We start from the raw sequence: 22244 nt of genomic DNA, 5'->3' as shown, positions 1-22244 counted from the left end.
TATGAGAATTTGAATTTGATTCTAGAGTGCTTGGGTTGAATGTCTGGATTCATCTTCACTGCCTGCTCCAACTGGCTGATAATTTAAAAAATTCTATTGCATAGAATCCTAATACTTCCATTTTTATGGAATACTAAAAATAATAAATAATAAAATACTTTTATTTTCCAGATGCCCAGTGTGTAGTGGATATTTATGTTAACTATGATTGTGATTTAAATGCTGCTAATATATTTGAACGTCTTGTAAATGATTTGTCCAAAATCGCACAGGGACGAAGTGGGCATGAGTTGGGAATGACACCTTTACAGGTAAGGAAAACAGCTTTGCAGATAAGGTACTATTGTTTCATAAACAGTGCTATCTTTGCATCATTACTAATGCTTCCAGAGGTTCATATTGTCTGTACCCTACTTTTATTAGTTTGATAATTTGCAATTGGATGCTGAAGCAGTGCCATTAATTACTTGGTGATTTTGCTGCCTGTTTGCACTGTGAGACCAGGCTGGTTCTCATCTCTTAGCTGGGCTGCCAAGGGAGAGAGAACCAAAAGACTCTTCCTCGGTTAAATTACTTCCTTTCTGGAGCTCATGAACCAGTGGTACCGTCTTTGGGGTTTGCTTTGCACAGATTTTGTGCCATATCTACACCATAAGCATTTTATTTTTAAAAATTATACTTTTCCACTCCTTAGAGGGAGACTGTTGTAGAGCTTGTTTTCAGCATGGTTTGTTGGTTTGGTTTTTCTTTTTCTATTTTCTTCTTCATGTTTTAGGAGCTAAGCCTGAGGAAAAAAGGACTTGAATGTTTGGTTTCCATTTTAAAATGTATGGTAGAATGGAGCAAAGACCTTTATGTGAACCCAAATCATCAGACTAGCTTGGGTAAGATTGTTTCTGTATGGAGAGACTGATTTATTTAATCAGTTAATTCTTGTATTTATTCAGTGTTTAGAAGCTGTTCAGAAGTGTGGATGCCAGGCGTACACCCAATGATTTGTTTACACAAGTGAGGTACTTGCTAGTTGCTGTTGCAGTTGCTAGTGCTGTTGCAGTTACTGATTCTCCAGGTGTCTGGTTTGAATAACTGGGTTCTGTTGCTAAGCTTTAGCCAGGCCCTTGTCTACTATAAAAGCTCATGTAGAACAAGGCATGTGACCGGTCTTGGAGTTACTAAGTTGAAGTGCTGGAATTTCTCCATAGATCCTGCTGCTTTTCTGCCTTTTGTTGGATTATTTTAGAATTGCACCAATGGAGCATCTTCATGGAGTGTAGTGCAGACTGCCAAAAAGTATACATGGTAAAATAAGAATATTGACTCGTAGATTTCTGCTTGACCAAACAAGGCTAAGTTAAATCTCCCCTTGTTTGTAAATAGGTTCATATAAAACATCTGAACAGGAAATGGCTGAAGGTAAATGCCTGGACACTGGAGGGAGACGGAGTAGTGTCAGTTCCTTGGATTCCACTATATCGTCAGGAGTTGGAAGTGTTGGTACCCAGACTGCTGTCCCAGATGATCCAGAGCAATTTGAAGTCATCAAGCAACAAAAGGAAATAATTGAACATGGAATAGAACTGTAAGCCCAGTATGACAGGAAAACTAAAGTTCACTAGTAATAAAATGTATTGTTTCTTATGGCCTCACAGTCACACCTGTAGGGACACTTACAAATTGATATTAATGCTGAAGACTCTTGCCTGCTGTTGTCAAAAACCAGTGCTGGAGGCTGTTACAGTTAAAAGGAATTTAATAAAATTCTGGGTGGAGTGGAAGGGGTTTTCACAGCTTTCCTTCTTGCTGGCTCAGCTCCACATCAGTGTGTACATATGGAGAGAAATTGGTTTTGTTGTCTTACATGATGTCCTTTTTTAAAATAGAGTTTGAAGAATTAAATCATTGTGCAGCTATGTTTTATTTCTTTTTCATTAATTTGAAGGTCTTAGTGTCTGTAAATACTAGAAAAAGGTCTTTAACAGCAACATTTTTTAACATTTCATGCAAAATCTCTAATTTTTAATGTTCAAAAAGGTGAGTTTTGGAGTTTTCCAGCAATTACTTCTAAGGTTATTAGCAACTCAATGTACCTTATGAGATGGAGCCTATGGTGTGATAATATATTTGTTGCATGTTCTTTAACTTCTTTCCTAACTAGAAAGAAAAGACATGGACCTATTGCACAGAATCTTTGATTTATGAGGACTTTGTAAAACTCAAATTTTATAGGCTGTGGTATTTTTAATTATATTTTCCTGTGTTTTTGTCTGAATAGGTTTAATAAAAAACCAAAGAGAGGAATACAGTATCTACAGGAGCAGGGGATGCTTGGCAGTACAGCAGAGGACCTGGCACAATTCTTGCACCAAGAGGAACGCCTGTGCTCTGTAAGATTGTGTGCAGCACAATGAATACACTTATCCCAGTAGCTTCGGCCCTATCCCTGGTATCTGTGTGCCCCTGCTCTGGAGTTCATATCTTAGAGAGATGAACATGCAAGGCTCCTCACCTAATGCCAAAGCTACCTGCTGTTTACTTGCTGTCCTAGGCTTCTTAGTAAAGTACAGTGTTACAGTAAAGTGCTGGAGGGCTCCCCATCAATGGGATTTGCATTTTGTCTGTCCCTGGAGGCTGGAGGGAGACAGAGTAGTGTCAGTTGCTTGTAGTCCCGTGCCAGCAAAGGAGCATCATGTGCTGCAGTGGCAAAGTGTTCTCTGCTGTGTGTGCAGCTGGGCACAGTTCAGCTTTCCTTGGCTCTGCAGTAATGCACATCTTGCCTTTGGCAGTGAGGGAAGCAGGAATTTGCAGAGTGAGGGGACATATTTGGAACTCCTGTCCCTCTCCACCCCTCGATCGGCTGCTCTGCCCACTCAGCCACATGTGATCTTTGCAGAGCTGACAGCCTTGCAACTCTTAGCCTAGAAACCCTCTTGCAGAACTGGCACTTGGATTGCACAGTAATAACTGTCTTTTGTGTTTTTTAGACTCAAGTAGGGGAATTTCTTGGGGAAAGCAGCAAGTTTAACAAGGAAGTGATGTATGCCTATGTAGACCAGCTTGATTTCTGTGGAAAAGACTTTGTCTCTGCTCTGCGTATATTTCTGGAAGGTTTTCGTCTGCCAGGTGAAGCCCAGAAGATTGATAGATTAATGGAGAAGTTTGCTGCTAGATATATTGAATGCAACCAACGGTAATTCAAATCCTTTGTATCAGATCAGTGCCCAAAGAACATTCCCTGGCTGTGCTGTTGTGCGGCCCTTAGAGGGAGGGGATAGATTGATCCTATCAGGCCAGGAGCTTGTGCAGGCTTGCGTGAGGAGATCTCACTGCTGATATTGGATAGGAAGGACACTGAGGCTGGCATTTCCTTAAATCCTAAGTACTTGTTAGAAGTAATTATTGGAAAAGGGAAGCCCCTAAGTATGTTAAAATGCATCAGCTAATACAGAGACAATTTTAGACAAATGTAGATCAGTTGAGTAATAAAGAACAGTATTAAGCTGTAGAAATGGCTAGAATTAAAAATTCATGACATAAACAGCAAATAGGATGTTACAATGCTTTTGCTTTCCTGTTAGATGTGGAACAAAATGTGTATATGTTATTTGATACCAAATAAGCAAAGTTGCTATTGTTCCTAATGCAATAAACACTGAAGTTTAGTCAGGCTTTATTAGTTCCCTTTCCTTAGTCCGGTTGGTGTATCAGTGGGTTGGTTTTATATCAATCTTTATGAATCTCTGTGAGTGAAAAAAGAGTTGTCCTTTATGCATTATTGTTCTTTGGGTAATCGGTAGGGAATGTACTTGAAAATCTCAGTCCCCTCTAGTTTTCAATATTGCAAAGATGATGCACTTTTTCCCCTCTTTTTGCTTGTGTTTTAAACTGCTCAGGGTTTGATGCATTTCTAATGGCTAGTTTCAGTCTTTGTTGGCTCTTTGGTTGAATCCATAACACTTCTGAGTATTTTCCTTGCATATGGAACTAGAGCTAATGGCTTGAGGGATTGGAAGTCTATAAACCTGTTTTGTTTTTCCTCCCTCAGGCAAACACTCTTTGCTAGTGCAGACACTGCCTATGTTTTGGCATACTCCATTATAATGCTGACTACAGACTTGCACAGTCCACAGGTAGAAATTTAAGAAATCCAAACTTACAGAAGTTCAGATTTCCTTGGAACTTGCATTCAAAATCTGATATCCAACTTATTCCATTTTACAGGTAAAAAATAAAATGACAAAGGAGCAGTACATTAAAATGAATCGAGGAATCAATGACAGTAAGGACCTGCCAGAAGAGTATTTATCCACAATCTACGAAGAAATAGAAGGAAAGAAAATTGCAATGAAAGAGACAAAAGAATATGCAATTACAACCAAGTGTAGTAAACCAAGTAAGAAGGAACTAGAAGACCGCAGTGCTCTTAAACTATGGCAGGAACTTAGGGATGGCACAGTGGTGTGCAGAGTCCTTGTGAAAATGCCTTGGCAATACATAAAGTACATTTAGAATGGTTGATAGAGGAATATGTAACAAAGCTGGGTCGGTTACAACTTAACACTGCCTTCTGTGGTGGGAGCAGCCGTGTAGGTGCCTCTGGCACCGCTGCAGAGCAGCACTAGAAACCAGCTCTCTTGGGGCTTTTAAACACGAGTGTGAGGAATAACTCAAGGGGGAACTTGCTTTGCAATTAACTTGTTTTTATGCACTAGACAATGAGTGAGGGCTTGATTTGGGCTGTTTTTTGTCTCCCTCCATAGTTCAGTGGCTGGGAAGTGTCACAGTCCTTGTGATAGTGTTTGCAAACCAGAGATTAGAGAGCTTGTCATAATCTATAGTCACCTCTCCTCATCCAGACCAAATGAGGGCTTCTGTGTGTAGCATGCAGTAGAAACCAGTATCTCCAGCTGTACCTTACTTTTACTCAGAATAGCTGGAACTAATTGAATTCAAATTAGTGAATTCTGAATCTTCAGCATAGTGGTTTTTCCAGTGTTTTCATGCTGTTTGCAGGTTTTCTCAATCAAAATAGGAACAAAATTAATTAGATTGAAAATTGAATTTGCACCCTGGATTATAAGGATAAAGAAACACTAAGTTATTAATTTGTTTATCATGTTGGTGAGGGCTGTTTTTTGTTTTGGGGATGTGAGCCTAAGAGGATACAGGATTTTCCATCCACTTTTACATGCAGAATGACTTAATAGAGTTTGTGCCTCTGACTTGGAGCAATTGGGTAATAGCTTGTGTTATATAGTTAAGGGCTGAGTTAGTTATTTTGTACAGAATAAAGTCTTAAGTTTTGGTGTGATTTTTAGTGCTGGATGGACTTCCTTGCTTGCATCCTGGAGCAGCCTCCTGACTTCTAAGGTTTTGCAAGATTTCTATCTTTGGATTTCATTTTCAATACCTTTATTTATCATTTTGTGATGCTTGGTTTGATGAGATGGAATATGCTCTTGTAAGAAAAGCAAACAGTGTCTGTGCCTGGTGTTCCCCTTAGGTGTAGCTAATGAGAAGCAGCGGAGGTTGTTGTACAACTTGGAGATGGAACAAATGGCAAAGACAGCCAAAGCCCTCATGGAGGCAGTGAGCCATGCAAAGGCACCTTTCACCAGCGCCACTCACCTGGATCATGTCAGACCCATGTTCAAAGTGAGTGTCAGGTTCTCACTTTTTCTTCATTAGCAAGAGTTTTAAGCATGGGGAAAAAAAGTGGAAAATAACTCTGAAGAGTTTGCTAATGCAACAGATGGACTCTGGATATATTTGGCTTCAGTAACCCAGTGTTTTGGGCTAAAGTTGTAAGAGATTTCTGAGTTTCGTTTCTTCCTCTGTTTAGCTTGTCTGGACTCCACTGCTGGCAGCTTACAGTGTTGGCTTGCAGAACTGTGATGACACAGAAGTTGCGTCCCTGTGTTTGGAAGGAATACGCTGTGCCATTAGGATAGCCTGTATCTTTGGAATGCAGGTGGGTGCCAAACTTAGCCTGGGACTCCCTGAGGGCCATGTGGGCTTTGGGAGGCAGGTGAAGAATTACAGCTTATACCTAGAAGATGAAGTGTCTCATCTGCTTTCTTGAAATGGTAAAAGGTCTTGATGGAATCAAGCATTTCTTCAACTCTGCTTTTCTTTTTCTTGCTGGATCTTCTATTAAGAGCATTTGCTAACTGGCATCTCCTTTAGCTGGAAAGTGCTCTACCTGTGCCAGCTATCCACAGAAGGAGAATTTGTAGGTCAGTTGCTTTCTCTGGTTCTTTGGAGACTTGATTTTGATGCTTGTTTCTCCGTTTTGTAGCTTGAACGAGATGCTTACGTACAGGCCCTTGCTCGTTTTTCCTTGTTGACCGCCAGTTCCAGCATTACAGAAATGAAACAGAAGAACATCGATACCATTAAGACACTCATTACAGTTGCTCACACTGATGGCAACTATCTTGGCAATTCTTGGCATGAGGTAAATCTTTATTAGTTTAAATAGTGAACATGATGTCATATTTTTCTCTTCTACTATCAGGTCCCAGAGCACTCTTAAAAATGTGAAGGAAGTGCATTATATTGTTAAGTTGTTTTGTTTTTAATATAGATATAAAAATAATGCAGTGCATTTTTTTTTAAGACCCTGTGGAAACTGTATGACAATATTGTAATTTTTGTGGCTGCATTTGACATGGAATTTAAATGGTATAAAAAAATCTCATTTGGCTTCAGAAAATTTTGCATATAAAATATTGTATTCTTATTCATGGAAACAAAAATATTCTAGATCACAGGTCCAGACTTGTCTGTGCAATGTTTTGCAACATTTACACCATAAACACATGAAAAATAAGGGCTAAAATACTTTGGTGAATGACTGGTAAAATTAAGCTATCAGGATTATATGCATTTTCTTAAAGCCTGTTTTCAGGAGCAATTTTATCAGCTCTAAATCCATGCTGTTGCTAAAAGGAGCATTTGTGCTGCATTATGTTCTCTGCCTCTAGTCTTGGGCTACATGGTATGAGCCAAAATGTGCTGGAGCTGACAGATGCCTCAGACCTGGCTCACAGCACACTCTCCTGAGTGCTTGTGCCAGCCAAGGGATGTGGCCATGCGGGAAGAAGGAAGAGAGTCAGTTTTGTGCTATGGCAAGCACAGCATTGGCATTTCAACTGTCTAGGTTGGAACATTGTTACTCAAGTGGTGACAGCTGCGGTGTTGCAGTCTTTTCATCTCTCTAGGACAATGAAGTCTCTGGAAGATCAACTCCAACTTGTTCATAGTCTTGAAAGTTGATGCTGTAAAAAGTAATAAAAAAGGTATCCTTTAGTAGCTAGAGATCCAGGTTAGATTTTAGTGCACTGTTTATTTTATTCTTGTATTAGAATGATTCATGGTGGCTGATGATACTGAATGAACCACTCGACTTCATTCAGCTTTATTAGTAATGTTTTAGCTCCATCAAAGCTGTTAACATGGCTAAAGTAGTTTGAATGGTTGGAGAACCTGGGAAGGTCATAAATATTAAATACAAATATATGTTAAGTATAAAAAGATGGTGGCGTGCAGAAACACAATGTGTAATTTCTTTTGGTTTTAGATCTTGAAATGTATTAGCCAATTGGAGCTGGCACAGCTCATAGGAACTGGTGTGAAAACTCGATATTTGTCTGGTTCTGGGCGTGAGAGGGAAGGCAGCATTAAGGGCTATGCCTCTGCAGGAGAAGAGTTTATGAGCCTGGGATTAGGTAAGATTATTAATCCTAAATTTCACAAAGATACACATACAAGTGGAGTAGGGATGTTAAAGAATCCTCAGTGTTATACTCAAATATATTTACTTGCTTTCAGGGGAAGCTATGTTGGATTAATGAAACTGTGTATTCCAATATGTGTTTATAATTACCAAATCTGTTCTAACTTTGGAATTGGGTTAAGCTATGTAATAACTATTCCAGATTTATTTGTTGGAATATGCTGTTGTCAAAACTGTTTTGCCATATGAAGTCATGGTTTTGTTACAAGTATTAATTGATAGAAAAAAGAGACATTTATATTTAGGAATTAATAGATGACTGACAGTTGGTTTTCCAAAGGAGTTTCTTATCTCTGCATGTTGGCCTTGCTGTTACAGTTCTTATTGTTTCTGCAGTGTGTACAAGAAACAAACCTTAGATTTTTGGCTGTAAATTAGAGGGATGAGGCAAGTTGCCTTAATCTTTGTAAAACCACTAAGGAAACAATTTAATTTAAAAAATCTCTGGAGTGAATGTTTTATCTGATGATTACAATGAGTACAGAACTGTGTTCAGCAGTAACTATTTGTAGCTGACTTAGAGTTCATATTTTAATATAGTATTTTATCTGTTCCACTTTTATTAACAATATCATATTGTCTTAATCAAATAAATATGATGTTCAGCTGTGTAATAATCCAGCACAGATCTGGCAAAGGCGCCATCCACTCCATATAAGTTACATGGTAACCAGAAGTAGTAGTCACTTCTCTTTGTCTACATGTTTGATATTGGAGTTAATATAAAGTCATTATTTCCTGATTGCAAATACTGTTTTTTAATGGATTTATTGCAGGGAACCTCGTTGGGAGTGGGGCTGACAAACGGCACATGGCGAGCATCCAGGAGTCTGTGGGGGAGACCAGCTCACAGAGTGTGGTGGTAGCAGTAGACAGGTACTGAGAATGTGACCTCTGCACTCTTACCTCAATCATTATCTTTGTCATCTGCCCTTCTGAAATGTTGTCTAAAGACATGCCTCTATACTAAACCATGTGTTGGAATGGGAGTTCTTAGTAACTACTGATGCAATTGTGCAAGTCTGCACAATCATGTGTTCAGACTTGCAGTATTTATTCTAACCATAGATGTGTGTTACCACATCAAATTTGGGCATTTGGGAATGCTCTCTGCTTTATCAGTGTTCTGTATGGACCACTATCAGCAGTCTGAACCCCTCTCAAGACTGAACAGCTGAAGAGGAAGAAGAGACAACAGGGAGACAACAGTGCATCCATAGTCTGTCTCCTGTCTGTTTTGACAGCCAGAACCGACCATAATCTCAGAGGATATAAGGATCAAAGGTGGCTGATAACCAGTAGGGTCTTGTAGCAAGCCTTTCTTACTGGCTGTTTATTGTTCCCATGAAATTTAACAGGCTGTCACCCAAGTGAGTGTTCCAGTATAACTTGGCCTGGGTAAACTTGCGAGCCTGTGCCTGTTCCTGCAGCAGGACAGGAGCACGGTAGACTGTGACTTCGTGCAGGAAAGAGGGTGCTTAGACTAAGAAAGATGCATGTACTGCTGCCAAGGAGCAAGAATACAAGAGGTGCAGAGTTCATGGCATGGAGGACTGTGAAGTACCTCCAGATGTGCTGACCTTTTGCTGCAGCATGGAGCTGTAATGACTCTTGTGATGCGCAGCTGAAACTCCAACTGCTTTATTTGTTGCAGGATATTCACGGGCTCCACGAGGCTGGATGGGAATGCCATAGGTATGTATGGTGGGTTCCAGGGGCCCTGGCACAGGAGCAGCCTGGCTCACAGAAGGCTTCTCCCGTGCAGTTGACTTTGTGCGGTGGCTGTGTGCTGTGTCCATGGATGAGCTGGCATCCCCGCACCACCCACGCATGTTCAGCCTGCAGAAGATTGTGGAGATCTCCTATTACAACATGAACCGGATCAGGCTGCAGTGGTCAAGGATTTGGCATGTGATTGGAGATCACTTCAATAAGGTACTTTTTAAAATTAAATTACACTATATGCATAAATAGTGGGACTTCATTAATCAGCTTTCCCTTTCTGTGTTGTCAGTAGCTTAAATTCTGATATTGAAAAAAATTCCATTCAAGGCACCTTTAAGAACCACCTATTTAAAAATCTGAAGTGTACAAATAGAAATGTTTATAGGAATGATCTTTAATTACATAATCTTCATTATATGATTTGGTATTTTTGTAATTTTTCTTTTTCTTTTCCTTCGGCTAAAACACCAAGTTAGTTTTCCTCTATAATGTACACAGGTGATCCTGGAGCAACAGTTGTTTTCCTTAGGAAATTGAATCATTTTAGGATGGGATTTTTTTTAACCAAAGATTTTATTTATTTTATTGTATTGAACTGTATTTTAATTTTAGCGTCTAGCTGGCTATTACAGTTCTGCTTTGATGCATTCAAAATCCACAGATCTGTTTAGATGGATGAAATGACAGAAAGCCCCCTTCAGCAAGAACCCCTTCTTTCCTAAGTATCTGAGCACTAGAATGTGCTAGCAGTGTTTAGTGGGCTGAGATGGAACTTGAGTGATAAATTTATTACTCATATAAATGAGACATTAACTGATAAGTTCTTGAAAATATGCTTTTTTTCTAGGTTGGGTGTAACCCTAATGAAGATGTTGCCATCTTTGCTGTAGACTCATTAAGGCAGCTGTCAATGAAATTTCTTGAGAAGGGAGAGTTAGCCAACTTCCGCTTCCAGAAAGACTTCCTAAGGCCTTTTGAGCATATTATGAAGAAAAACAGGTGTGAGGCACTTCAATTTCTGCTTTAGCTTGCTTTAGTCCCATTTAAGGATGTCACTTGGTGTGGGTTAGATGGTCATGTGCAGGGAAGTGGGGCAGTTACTTTGTGCCAGTGTAAAGTAGTCTTGCTTTCCTTTCTCTTGTTTTTTTTAAGATCACCAACTATTCGAGACATGGTGATCCGCTGTATTGCTCAGATGGTGAACTCTCAAGCTGGTAGCATTCGTTCAGGCTGGAAAAATATCTTTGCAGTCTTTCATCAAGCAGCGTCAGACCACGATGGAAATATCGTAGAGCTGGCCTTTCAGACTACAGCACACATAGTTAGTAAGTAATGCTTGACAGATGCATGCACCCAAATTAGCCTGGCTGCCGTGAGTCTGCTTCAAAGGCTCATTTGAATAAGGCTTTTGTATTTCCAGGTAGATAAACACACAACTTTGCAGCCAGACTGTTTAAACTCTGCAGCTGCATCATACCCTTTAAGTCTCCTGAATGCTATGGGCAGGACAAACTAGATATAGATATTCTGCTGTAGAACTTTGGAATGCAGTTGGTGAGGTGGGACAGGGAAGAATGCAAGAGAGGGCAAAGAACCATATTTGATGTAGGGGACCTGGTCCTTTCATGTCTGTCTGTTCCACAGCAGTATACCGTGGGTGGTGTGCCTAGATTGATGCAGTTTATCTATGGATTTTAATATCAGTGAATTTTAAAAACTATGTGTGTTTGTTCTTCACAGCAAATATTTTTCAGCAGCATTTTCCAGCAGCAATTGACTCATTTCAGGATGCAGTAAAATGCCTCTCTGAGTTTGCCTGTAATGTTGCCTTCCCGGACACCAGCATGGAAGCCATCAGGCTTATTCGCTATTGTGCAAAATATATCTCAGAAAGACCACAGGTATATTTGAATTTTTACCCTGCTGCATTTTCATACTCTCTTCTACTGTTAAATGGAGATTAATCTACTAAGAAAGAGCTTTCATACTCAAACTTCAATTGCAAGTGTTTGTATTCAAACACTTATTTGGATTTAGGAGAAATTTTGGTATTATGTAAGCAGTAAACTAGGGCTAGTTAAGTAACATTAAGTCTTGTAAGTCCAAATGGGAAATAAATGAATTAAATATTCCTTGTTTGGTTTTTTGGTTTTGTGGTGTTAAGATAACTTGGAAAGCAGGGCTTCCTGCTCCTGTTCACCCTAGTTATGTCTAGTTCAGTTGGTTACAAACGTGTATTCTTCTCCATCAGCGTGTTGTATGAATACTGAATGTAACAGTCACTGGCTGAGGAGAGCCTGGAGTTACATTGCAGTTGCATGTCCCCACTGTGTGCTGCACTCAGGGTACCAGAGTCTTGTAGAACTGGTTTCTGTCAATTTTAGATTTCCTTGTTACGTGTATTGTTGTAGCAGTTGTCTCTCACTGTTAAAGTTGCTTTCTAAGAAGTCCAGACCTCAGCAACTTGTAAGGCCTTTAGCTGGGCTGAAGTAAAACAGATTAAAGTATTTATTTTCATATATTATTTTCTAGTATTTTTGCAAATAGTTACATCTCAGAGCTGTATTTACATTTTGCAGAACTGGAGTGTTACAGTAGGAGTTAAGCTAACTTTCCAAGTCTGTATGTACCACTGTAGTATGTAAATTTGTCACATATAAAGATTTTTAAGATAATTTTTTCTTCAAATTTTTTTTCTGCTGATCTTCAAGGTATTAAGAGAATACACAAGTGATGACATGAATGTGGCTCCTGGGGACAGAGTGTGGGTCAGAGGATGGTTTCCTATTTTGTTTGAACTTTCTTGTATCATCAATCGTTGCAAGTTAGATGTTCGTACAAGGTAATAAAGCTTTTCTTTTTTTCCTTTTTCCTTTTATTAGAATTAATTTAGTGAAGATATCACAGGAACACACTTTAACATTTGTCCCTATACTTGTTTGGGTTTGTTTATAGAGGCTTAACAGTGATGTTTGAAATCATGAAGAGTTACGGGCATACCTTTGAAAAGCACTGGTGGCAAGACCTGTTTAGAATTGTGTTTCGGATTTTTGATAATATGAAACTACCTGAACAACAAACTGAGGTAAAACAAAAAAAAAACCCCAAAAACAAGCATTTCCTAGAGTTGTCTTTTTAAGAACTCACACATCTGAGGCAGCAGTTTCTATTGACATCAGATATTGCCACCCCATACTGCCCCAGACTTAACTAAACATGTTCTGTATTCTGGCATGAATGAAATTTGCCACAGTATCCAGTGACCTGTGTGTCTGCCTGATTATTTTCAATGAGAATATTCTCCCTTTGTTGTGAACATGTACAGTTTTCTGAGCAGTGTTCATGAGGCCATCTAAGAGCTTCTGAGAAGACATCTGCAGTCGTGAGGCTTTAGTTCTGAGTTCTTCTCTCCTCAGAGCTGTGCCTCTTGCTGACCAGCCATGTATAAGCCAAGTGTTGTCATCATGGAAGAAACTCCATAAAACCAAAGACTTTTCATTTTCTGTCCCAGAAATCAGAGTGGATGACCACAACGTGCAACCATGCCCTTTATGCCATCTGTGATGTGTTCACACAGTTCTATGGAGCCTTGCACGAGATCCTTCTTCCTGACATACTTGCACAGTTACACTGGTGTGTAAAACAAGGTACCTTATTTACCTGTCTCTTTTGATTAAATGTAGTTTTAAATGTTCATTACTTACAAAGGAGAAGGTTAACTGAATTTTGGAAGAATAAAAGTTCCCATTAGGACAATATGTGTTGTGGTAGATTGATGAAATATATTGAATATCTGAGCATCAATCTTTTCATTGAGTTAGGCAACATTTTTGGTACTGTGTTCATAATGGGCTCATGGTGTTACTGTGAGACAGCAAAAGCTTGTGGAGAGTGGTGTCAGTCTTCTGAACCTTCTGCCAACAACCTTGCTTGGTTTGACTGCAGTGATACATTACCTTCTGTATTTACACATATAGATATGTGTATGCATTCTGATTTTTTTTTTCTTTTTTCTTATTTTCTGGCACCTGCTTCTCCCCCTTCTCCCAGCCAATGAGTACTTCTAAATACAGCTTTGGAAAGAACATGTTTTCTTTCTGGCTCCAAGTCTTACACCTGAAATCCTGCATGTTACTAGCATGGAATGTCAGGGGACGATCTTGCAGTAAATCATAAGTTTCTGATTGCTGCTTTTCCTTCCTTTTGTCTTCCCTGGTTGGATTTCCATCTCATGAAGGCTACTTTGAAACTTTTTGATTCAGTAGGTTCTTCAGCTTTGTTGTAACATTGTATAACAGAGGCTTTGAGCCAAGAGACCGTGAATTTCACAGTATTGATAAAAATTTTTAATGGAGCAGTAATAGGGAATGCTTGATTTTTCATTGATATTATAGAAGTTGGTAAATACGGAACATTTCTTTCACAGATAATGAACAGTTGGCACGATCAGGTACAAACTGCCTAGAAAACCTGGTAATACTCAATGGACAGAAATTCAGCCCTGAAGTTTGGGGCCAGACATGCAATTGCATGTTAGAAATCTTCAAAACAACTATTCCTCATGTGTGAGTTTGTAAGCTTAATTCTTACATTGATACCTTGATACCCAATTCCAAAGCAACAATATTTATCATCTTTGTTTTGTTCTGTTTGATTTTTTTTGGTGTTTGCTGTTTTTTTGTTGTTATTTTGTTTTGTTCCTTTAACTCTGAAGCTTGCTGACATGGAAGCCTGTAGGAATGGAGGAAGATTCATCTGAAAAACACTTGGTAAGAGTTAACTCAGGGAAATAAACTGACTTGAAGTGTTAGGTTAGCTTTTAAAATATTTTGTTGTATTCAATACATTGACAAGGAATTGACAGTAGATTGTATCTGGTGTTATTGTAAAAAACGATGGATGCAGGATGCCTTTGAATCTAGGATTAGAGAAGTCATCTGAAAAGTGATAGCTGGTTGGGAGTTAGTGTTTCAGATTGCTGGAATTGCTCTGCACTCTCTTCTAGGATTTGGACCTAGATCGCCAGTCTTTAAGCAGCATGGATAAAAATGCTTCTGAAAGAGGACAAAGCCAATATTCAAATCCAACAGATGAGAGCTGGAAAGGTGGTCCTTACACAAGTAAGGAAAACATTCAAGCTTTTTCAATGCATTTTTATAGCCGGTCTTAGTTCACTACTGTAGTTATCTATAGAAAGTTTTGGAACAGTTAAACTCGGTATAAGTCTTTGCAATTTGTGTTTATGCCTTGCAGTGAAATTTTCTCTTTAGAAGATAGTTCACAGCATTACTATATAATGTATTAAGGGGACTGTCATATTTTGCTAGCCTGTTGTAAGTGAATCATCATTAATTCCTTCTGAAACTTGTGTTGCTCCACTTCATTAGACCAAAAACTATTTGCTGGCCTCCTGATCAAGTGTGTGGTACAGCTGGAGTTGATACAAACCATTGATAACATAGTGTTCTATCCAGCAACAAGCAAGAAGGAAGATGCTGAGCACATGGCTGCAGCTCAGGTACCATCAGACTTACTTGTAACCTTATTGTGACAGTAAAGACAATCTCTGGAGCTCTCTGACATGCCCACAAAATAGTCTTTTCCTGACTCTCAGCATTACCCTGAATGTGTGTGTAAACTACTCTTAAGTTGTGACTTTTTTGTCTGCCTCGAGAGTTGCCTGGCGGTCTGCCTGTTGCAGTATTATATTGCCTTAATTTTTATTATCAATATAATATGGTTTTGGGGTTTTTTTATCATGAATAAATACTCATCAAAGATGGTTTTTGTCTTTATGGGGTTTCCCAACAAAAAAAAGCATTCTTTTCTGCTCATTAGACTGGGTGTCTTCATTTAGCCGCAGCTGAGGCTCTGCTCAGTCTGGATGTTTGCAGAGGAAGTGTTGCAGAAGTTGAACTTCAGCACAGTCAATGGTCAAAATTTCACTCATTGCTGACCTCAGAGATTCCCTGTCCCTGAAAGTTCTGATTCTGGGCAGTAGTGTACAGTAGTTCTGGCTTGGCTGTTAATAAAGCCATAAGCTGGAAGTTCTGGCTAGTGCCTTCAGGTACTGTTTTGGGGATGGTATAGTTAAATTTCTAGTAAAATTAGCTAAAAATATTGACCCATTTAATTAAATTTGATATGAGCCAAGAGTGGGGAATTTCTACACTAGGCAACATTTAAACCCACACTGTTTTTGTTGTTCATTTTGATGTTTTCAGAATTCAACAGACCTACCCAGTCAGCTTCTAGAGAAGAGGAAATGTTCTGTATTGTATTGCTGTGACTGCAGTTCTTCCCTTGCTCTTGAGTCTTTTTTTCTTATCAGTAACTAGAATAGATCATAACTTCTCTCTTCTTAAGTATCCTACTGAGAAGAGTACAACTCTGATATTTGACAGGACCACTCTGCTGTGCTGTACTGCCCTAATACTTCATTGCACCTATAGATGGAATTAGAGTTACTGGAGTTTATGGCATGTGCTCTCTCTCTCTCTCTCTCTCTCTCCCTCCCTCCCTCCCTCTGTCCCTCTCCCCCTCTTCTTTAGCGAGACACATTGGATGCAGACATTCACATTGACACAGAAGACCAAGGAATGTATAAATATATGTCTTCACATCACCTTTTTAAGTTACTGGATTGTCTGCAAGAGTCTCACTCATTTTCAAAAGCCTTTAATTCAAATTATGAGCAGCGAACTGTGTTATGGAGAGCAGGTGAGGCTCTTATTTTTATTTGATAAAAATGCTGAACTACATTTCTAGCTGTAAGTATCATGACACATCGTGCCATTGCAATCACCACTAGAGTTTATTGGACAGTTGCATGCTTTTATTGGTTGTCTCCTTCCTGATATATAATTCATGAATAATTCTGTTCGCTAAATTATCTGCTTTTTTTTTTTATTAAAGTAGGGCTATATAGCTCTCTATATATGTATCTTTATAAATAAATCAGAGCTCAATCAAAATCAAGGAAGGGGAAATACTGTCTGGGCAAGAAATCATTACTGGTCACTAGGGCAGATATTGTTGATAAAATTTATTTTTGGCTAGTAACACCAGCTTTGGATGTTTCCTCTTTTCCTGTGTGGGACTGATTTCTAGGGTTCAAGGGTAAATCAAAACCCAATCTCTTAAAACAAGAGACCAGCAGCTTGGCATGCTGCCTGAGGATTCTGTTCCGGATGTACGTGGATGAGAGCCGGCGGGAGGCCTGGGACGCGGTCCAGCAGCGCCTGCTCAGGTAGGACAGCCTGGCTGGGGGTACAGGCACACAGAGGTGTGGCCACTCTTCACTCAGAGTTCCCTTGGCAGTCAGGAAGCAATCTACCTAGAACAGATGGAGCACCTTCTTGCCTGACTTAGGCTTTTCTTTGTGGAAGTGCTGGTGTCCAAATAGTTTTCCCATCTGAGTACACAGTGATATGGGTATAACAGGATCCACTAATTGAAGATTAGTGCAGTATAAGCTGCTGTACACCTGGAGTTTAAACAAATGTAGAAAATTGTTCTAAAGTAATATAAAAAGCTATTTGGGTGAGTTGGTATGCAAAAGTTGAAAGTACTAGTCTCTTATCAAATGTGAAGATTTCCCAACTTGCTCTTGGTACTAATACAGTGGATTCTGATCTGCCAGCATGTATGAACATGTTCATCTGCTTAGTCCCTCTTTAATTAAAATAGTGTCCTAAAAATAGCATGTATGAACATGTTAATCTGCTTAGTCCCTCTTTAATTAAAAGAGTGTCCTAAAAATAGCCATATCAAGTGGTACAGTTTGTACTTTGTGTTGACCTTGTGCAGCAGGGGCCAAAAATTTATTAATACTATAATAATTCTTCCTTAATCTGTGATGCTGAGCTGTGCAGATCTTTATTAACCCAGTCCAAATTTGGAGGGAGAGCTCACTTGTGGTGCTGTTGCCTGAGCTGTCCCAATGTCAGGGTCAGGAAATAGTGTTTGCAGGTTGAAAGTGACAGCACTTCAATTACAGAATGTTTATCAGGCAGATTAATTTTCCTTTTCCTTCTCTGTCACCAATATGAAAAATATTTCAGTTCAGTTATCCAGAACAATTCCTGTACCAGAAAAAGTAAATTTGTGTAGTTAAAGTTGTTGCATGTGATTGAAAACTTTCCTATGGAAGTGCATCTTGCTTGAAAACAAAGTACACTGAGAGGACAAACAGAACATGTAATTAAAATTTTATAAGGGTTTTCTTTATGATTTCTGTGAACTGTGCCATCTCTGTAGTGTGTGCAGCGAAGCCCTGGCGTACTTTATTACTGTCAACTCGGAAAGCCACAGAGAAGCCTGGACCAATCTCCTGCTGCTGCTCTTAACAAAAACACTAAAAATCAGTGATGATAAGGTAAGAAGGGGCTGGAAGTCATGTCTGCATTTGGGTATGTTTTTCATTTCTGCTTCAGCCTGAGTTCAGTCTTTATTTCCATCTGAATTGGAGGTGGGAGGTTCCTCATAGCGAGCACTCTCCCTGCAGTACAGCAGTGGCAGCTCCACTATCTGCAGGCATTGTGCATTGTGGAAATGGAGCTGCATCCATGCAAGTTCCAGATGAGTGAGAATGTGGATAGAGTTACTGAACAACTTTCATGTAAAAGCAGAATGAGCATGCAGTAAGGGGGAGGCTTATGCTGTATTACAGCTGCACAGGAATGGTAAGGGTGAATTTCACCCCTGTAAAATTAGAATTCCAGTGTCCTTGGCAGTGATGGCAAGAATAATTTTAAGGATCTTGGCCCTTTTGAGGAAAAGGGAGTACAAATATTCATGTTGCTACAAATAGACTCTGGTGCTGCCTCTAGGCTGAGAAGTCACAAAACTCTGACTCTGTTTAGGGAGTTACACCAAAGCAGACCCTGCGTGCGCAGACAGCACGGAGCTCGGTGCCCTTGGGCCATTGGCAGGGCTTGGTGTTTTAGCAAGTTGCTGTAGCTATGAATGTGTCAACACTTTTTGTTTTGCTCTAGCAATGGAGAATGACATTCTGTTTCTGTACCTTGGCTAGTTCAGGGCACACGCTTCCACCTATTACCCGTACCTGTGTGAGATCATGCAGTTCGACCTGATTCCCGAGCTGCGGGCGGTGCTGCGCAAGTTCTTCCTGCGCATCGGGGCGGTCTTCAACATCTGCATCACAGACAAGCAGGCACGCACAGCTGGCATGAACCTGCCTTCCTGGTAGCTCTCCGTGAGGCTGTTACACCAGCCTGTACATAAAGCTGTGTCCAGAGATGGACTGAAGTGGATGGGAAAAAATGGGACCCTGGTGTATCACCACAGGAGCAAGTTATTCTTACCACAATGGCATTTGGGAACGAGGAAAATAATCCTGTTCTGTCCATCCTACTGAAGTGCCAGCAGTTTTATTTCAATTATTGCTTACAGAGTCAATACAGTAGGTGTGCAGTCTCTTTGTTTCAGCGCTAATCATTTGTATGATCCAGTATGTCTCTTCTAGTCTTTTATCCACTGCTCAGTCTTTCATCCCAGCTGGAGCTGATAAATCAGCTGGATCTTTCCATATGAGTTATGCCCCTTGCAGCTAATGACGATACTTGTGTAGCCTTGTGATGTTGGCACGTGTTCATAATAAACTCGACTGGCCAATGACCACCCAAGATCCCTCTGGGTTTTCCTTTGTGTCCAGGACCAGGCCAGGCAGGGCTCTGGGTTGTTGAAGTGGAAAGCCTGTAGGATATTCGGAGAAGGTTTTCCTCCTGTTTAGCAAATGAATTATTTTTTTTTTAATATTGATACTGCATCTTCTGAGCCTTATTCTTAGTTTTATGGAAGATTTTACATCAGGAGCAACAATAGTATCTACTCCTTTAGCTTATTAGGGTTGAGTTAAAAGCATTTAAGAAAAAAAGGCTTTTCTTTTCCTTACATACATTGGCAGATCATGGACAGAGCATACACAGGAACATCAAAAACAAGGCTCAGAACAAATAAACCCACCTTTTTGACCCTTGAATATAATGTATTTAGCAGTAATGGTGACTGCTTAGCAAGAAGTTCAGTCCTTAACGGTTTGTGTCCTTTTACTGCAGATCTGCAAGTTTTGATGTGTCATTTTGTGCAAATTATTTTTGTGTAATGTTCTCAACTCTTAGTTCCTAGTGGCATCTAAAAAAATCTGAGTTACCAAAAAACTGCTCTAGCAGAATTAAATAAGTTCATTCATGTGCTCTGTTACCAACACAATTCTGTGCTTTGAAAGGCTATGTGTGAAGCAAAATGTCACATGACACCACAGCTTTGCTTGCCCAAAAGAGTTTTTATTTCCTTGAAACGGATCAGGTTTCTGTGACAATGTTTCCATGACAGAATGCTGTCTTGACCTTTGAAATAATTTTAAATTTCAAGTTTCAAGACTTCTCTAAACCAGGAAGGTATGGCAGGATGGGAGAAGAGACTCCATTCCTAAAATAATGCAAAGTGTTATATTCACTGTTGTGCTATCCAGAGTAGCAAACTTAAAATATTAACAGTATTTGAAGAAAAAAACAAATCAACAAACAGCAACAACAGCCTACCTACTTGAATGGAACTAAGTGTGTAACATTTTGTTTTTTGAGTTGAGTTTCCTGGTAAGATGGCCTCAGGTGAGGTTGTCTTGGGATATGCTGCTCTGAGCTGCTGGGAATCTGCTTTGGTTTTTGGTTTTTTTTTTTGGTTTTTTTTTTTGGTTTGTTTTTTGTGATCTTTTTCCAAAGGGCTTTTATGGTGCTCCTCAATACATCAGTTTGTCCTGTGTAAGCATTGTTTGGGAAAGGTTTTACAGTTAGAAATAGTGACAAAGCTTTCACAATTTATTTTTACTTTTTATTTTTAACCAAAGAGAAGTGGTAGTTGTGGCTCTTTGACTTTTAAATGCCCATTAGGTTACATCTATACACTGCTATTTAGTAGAAGGGAGTGAATGGCTATGACAATAGGAGAAGACTGAAAAAAAAGCAATGCTGGTATGTAACTTGCTGCATTTGAAATAGTCTTTTGTGTTGCATCTCATGTAGCTGCTCATTCCCAGGGAATGTCACTTCATTGGGTACTGCAGAAAATGAAGTATTTATTTTAATTCTATTTAAATCTGTAATAAATGCTAATCTTTTTTTTTCTGGTCATAGGTAGTCCTAGGGAAAATATTTGAACCATTATTTTTCAGATTTGGAATGTATCACTGCCTCATGGAATGTGTTCCCTCATGTCCCATCAGACACACCTGGCCCAGCTGCATGTTCCTCTGTGTGTCACAGGTTTGAAAGCCCTACAGTCATGTCTTGAAACAAGTCTCAATTTTGAGGTCTTAAATGACTTCACAGTTGCTTCATGGGCTTTCTTTACTGTAAGGGGCAGCATTTGTACTCTCTCTGCACATAGGATAAGGATGTTTAATCCATGCTTCCCTTCAGCCTTTGATCTGAGACTGTTCTTTTCCTTGTGTTGTATGTGTACCAGTTACAAACTGCTGAAGTTGGGTATGTGATACCCAGCCATCCCAGGGTCTGCAGTGCGTGGAAAAGGGACCTGGGATGTCAGAGCCCAGCCCTGTCCCGTTCCTGCAGGCCGCTGTCCCCATGGCAGCAGCAGTCGGATGTGCTCAGGTTACTCCACAGCACTTGTTGGTTTTCCTCAGAGAGCCAGCAAGGGCTGAAGCTGCGGCTGTCCCAGTGCAGCTCAGCCCTGCTGCCGTGGGGCCACTGGCAGATGGAGCCGGGCTCGCTGTGGGGAACAGGGTTGTGCAGGCAAGGACAGAAATCCCCTCTGTGCACTGCGGGCTGTGCAGCCCATCCACCTGTAATGCTGTAACTGCTGGACAGCCCATAAGGGTTTGTTGTTAGGGGTCATTCCAGGCCTCCCGAGGGAAGGGAGGGTGACAGTGCTAACGAGGAAAACCCTAAACCCTCCCTTCTGTGATTAAGAATTCCCTTCATGTTGCTTCGGTTGTGTTACCGTCCAGGAAAAGGTAGTTTTTACAGCAGTTTGTTATCCATGTTTGGTACCTCACATTCTAGACTGTAAACAGAACAATCTAAAGCAATGTCCACTACTAAAACCGACAACTCACAGATTTTAGCTCAGTTTTAGTATTCAACAGAAAGATTAAAAATAGTCAGTTTAAAATAGTCAATTAAAAATAGTTGAAAAAGCATCTCCCTTTAATCTGTAACTTCAATTTGTTCAGCACCTTTAAGATGTATGTTTTCGTGTATTTAAAATGCCTCAGTTTTAATATCTCTGTATTAAGTGCATTTATTATCAATAATTTAAAGACCATTCCTTGCCAATGGATGTATAGAGTTCTGAGAGAATACCAAAATTATATAATATGAAAAACTATGTAAAGTTTTCTACAGGAAAATACGATGTATAATAGTTATAATATTCCATGCTTTAATCAAGTGATAAATCAATAAAGTTTTACGAAGTATTGGGTTTTGCTCAGGTGCTTCTTTAAATGGCTCAGAGGCTTCGGCGGCTCTCGGGCTTCGCTGCGGGGTCGGGGTGTTCCGATTCGTGTTTTATCCCCCCGCGCACGCTCCGTGCTCGGTCCTGCTCCGCCGGGGGGCCGGGCCCGTTCTCTTGGCAGTGCACGGGCTCCGCCGCCCCGCCCCGGCCCCGATCGCCCTCGTTCCGGGGCGGGGCGAGGCCGCGCGGAACGGAAGCGCCGCGGGGCCCTGTGGGAAGGGCCCGG

General features: G+C 40.1%; 1 protein-coding gene across 2 annotated transcripts in view; it reads left to right on the top strand.

Moving 5' to 3' along the window:
* ARFGEF2 (ARF guanine nucleotide exchange factor 2) overlaps positions 1-21980 on the top strand; it is a 35289-nt gene extending 13309 nt beyond the window's left edge. For both annotated transcript variants that reach the window (XM_014254168.2, XM_005524971.3), the window contains 28 exons: positions 172-311; positions 776-884; positions 1378-1579; positions 2273-2384; positions 2982-3187; positions 4043-4127; positions 4219-4390; positions 5501-5652; positions 5840-5968; positions 6296-6454; positions 7580-7727; positions 8572-8671; positions 9450-9490; positions 9561-9730; positions 10368-10519; positions 10673-10845; positions 11261-11421; positions 12232-12362; positions 12476-12605; positions 13032-13167; positions 13947-14085; positions 14235-14289; positions 14526-14640; positions 14908-15038; positions 16072-16240; positions 16631-16769; positions 17780-17897; positions 18555-21980. In XM_014254168.2, coding sequence (XP_014109643.2) covers positions 172-311; positions 776-884; positions 1378-1579; positions 2273-2384; positions 2982-3187; positions 4043-4127; positions 4219-4390; positions 5501-5652; positions 5840-5968; positions 6296-6454; positions 7580-7727; positions 8572-8671; positions 9450-9490; positions 9561-9730; positions 10368-10519; positions 10673-10845; positions 11261-11421; positions 12232-12362; positions 12476-12605; positions 13032-13167; positions 13947-14085; positions 14235-14289; positions 14526-14640; positions 14908-15038; positions 16072-16240; positions 16631-16769; positions 17780-17897; positions 18555-18731 — 3851 coding nt within the window. In that variant the 3' untranslated portion in view covers positions 18732-21980. The remainder of the gene's footprint in view (positions 1-171; positions 312-775; positions 885-1377; positions 1580-2272; positions 2385-2981; positions 3188-4042; positions 4128-4218; positions 4391-5500; positions 5653-5839; positions 5969-6295; positions 6455-7579; positions 7728-8571; positions 8672-9449; positions 9491-9560; positions 9731-10367; positions 10520-10672; positions 10846-11260; positions 11422-12231; positions 12363-12475; positions 12606-13031; positions 13168-13946; positions 14086-14234; positions 14290-14525; positions 14641-14907; positions 15039-16071; positions 16241-16630; positions 16770-17779; positions 17898-18554) is intronic.
* The last annotated feature ends 264 nt before the right edge of the window (positions 21981-22244 follow it).

The sequence above is a fragment of the Pseudopodoces humilis genome, chromosome 19 (genome assembly GCF_049639895.1).
Source record: "Pseudopodoces humilis isolate 2021_Gansu_Grassland_sample_001 chromosome 19, ASM4963989v1, whole genome shotgun sequence".
NCBI lineage: Eukaryota > Metazoa > Chordata > Aves > Passeriformes > Paridae > Pseudopodoces > Pseudopodoces humilis.
Note: the sequence above shows the minus strand (reverse complement) of the source record. Positions and strands in the feature narration are given on the sequence as shown.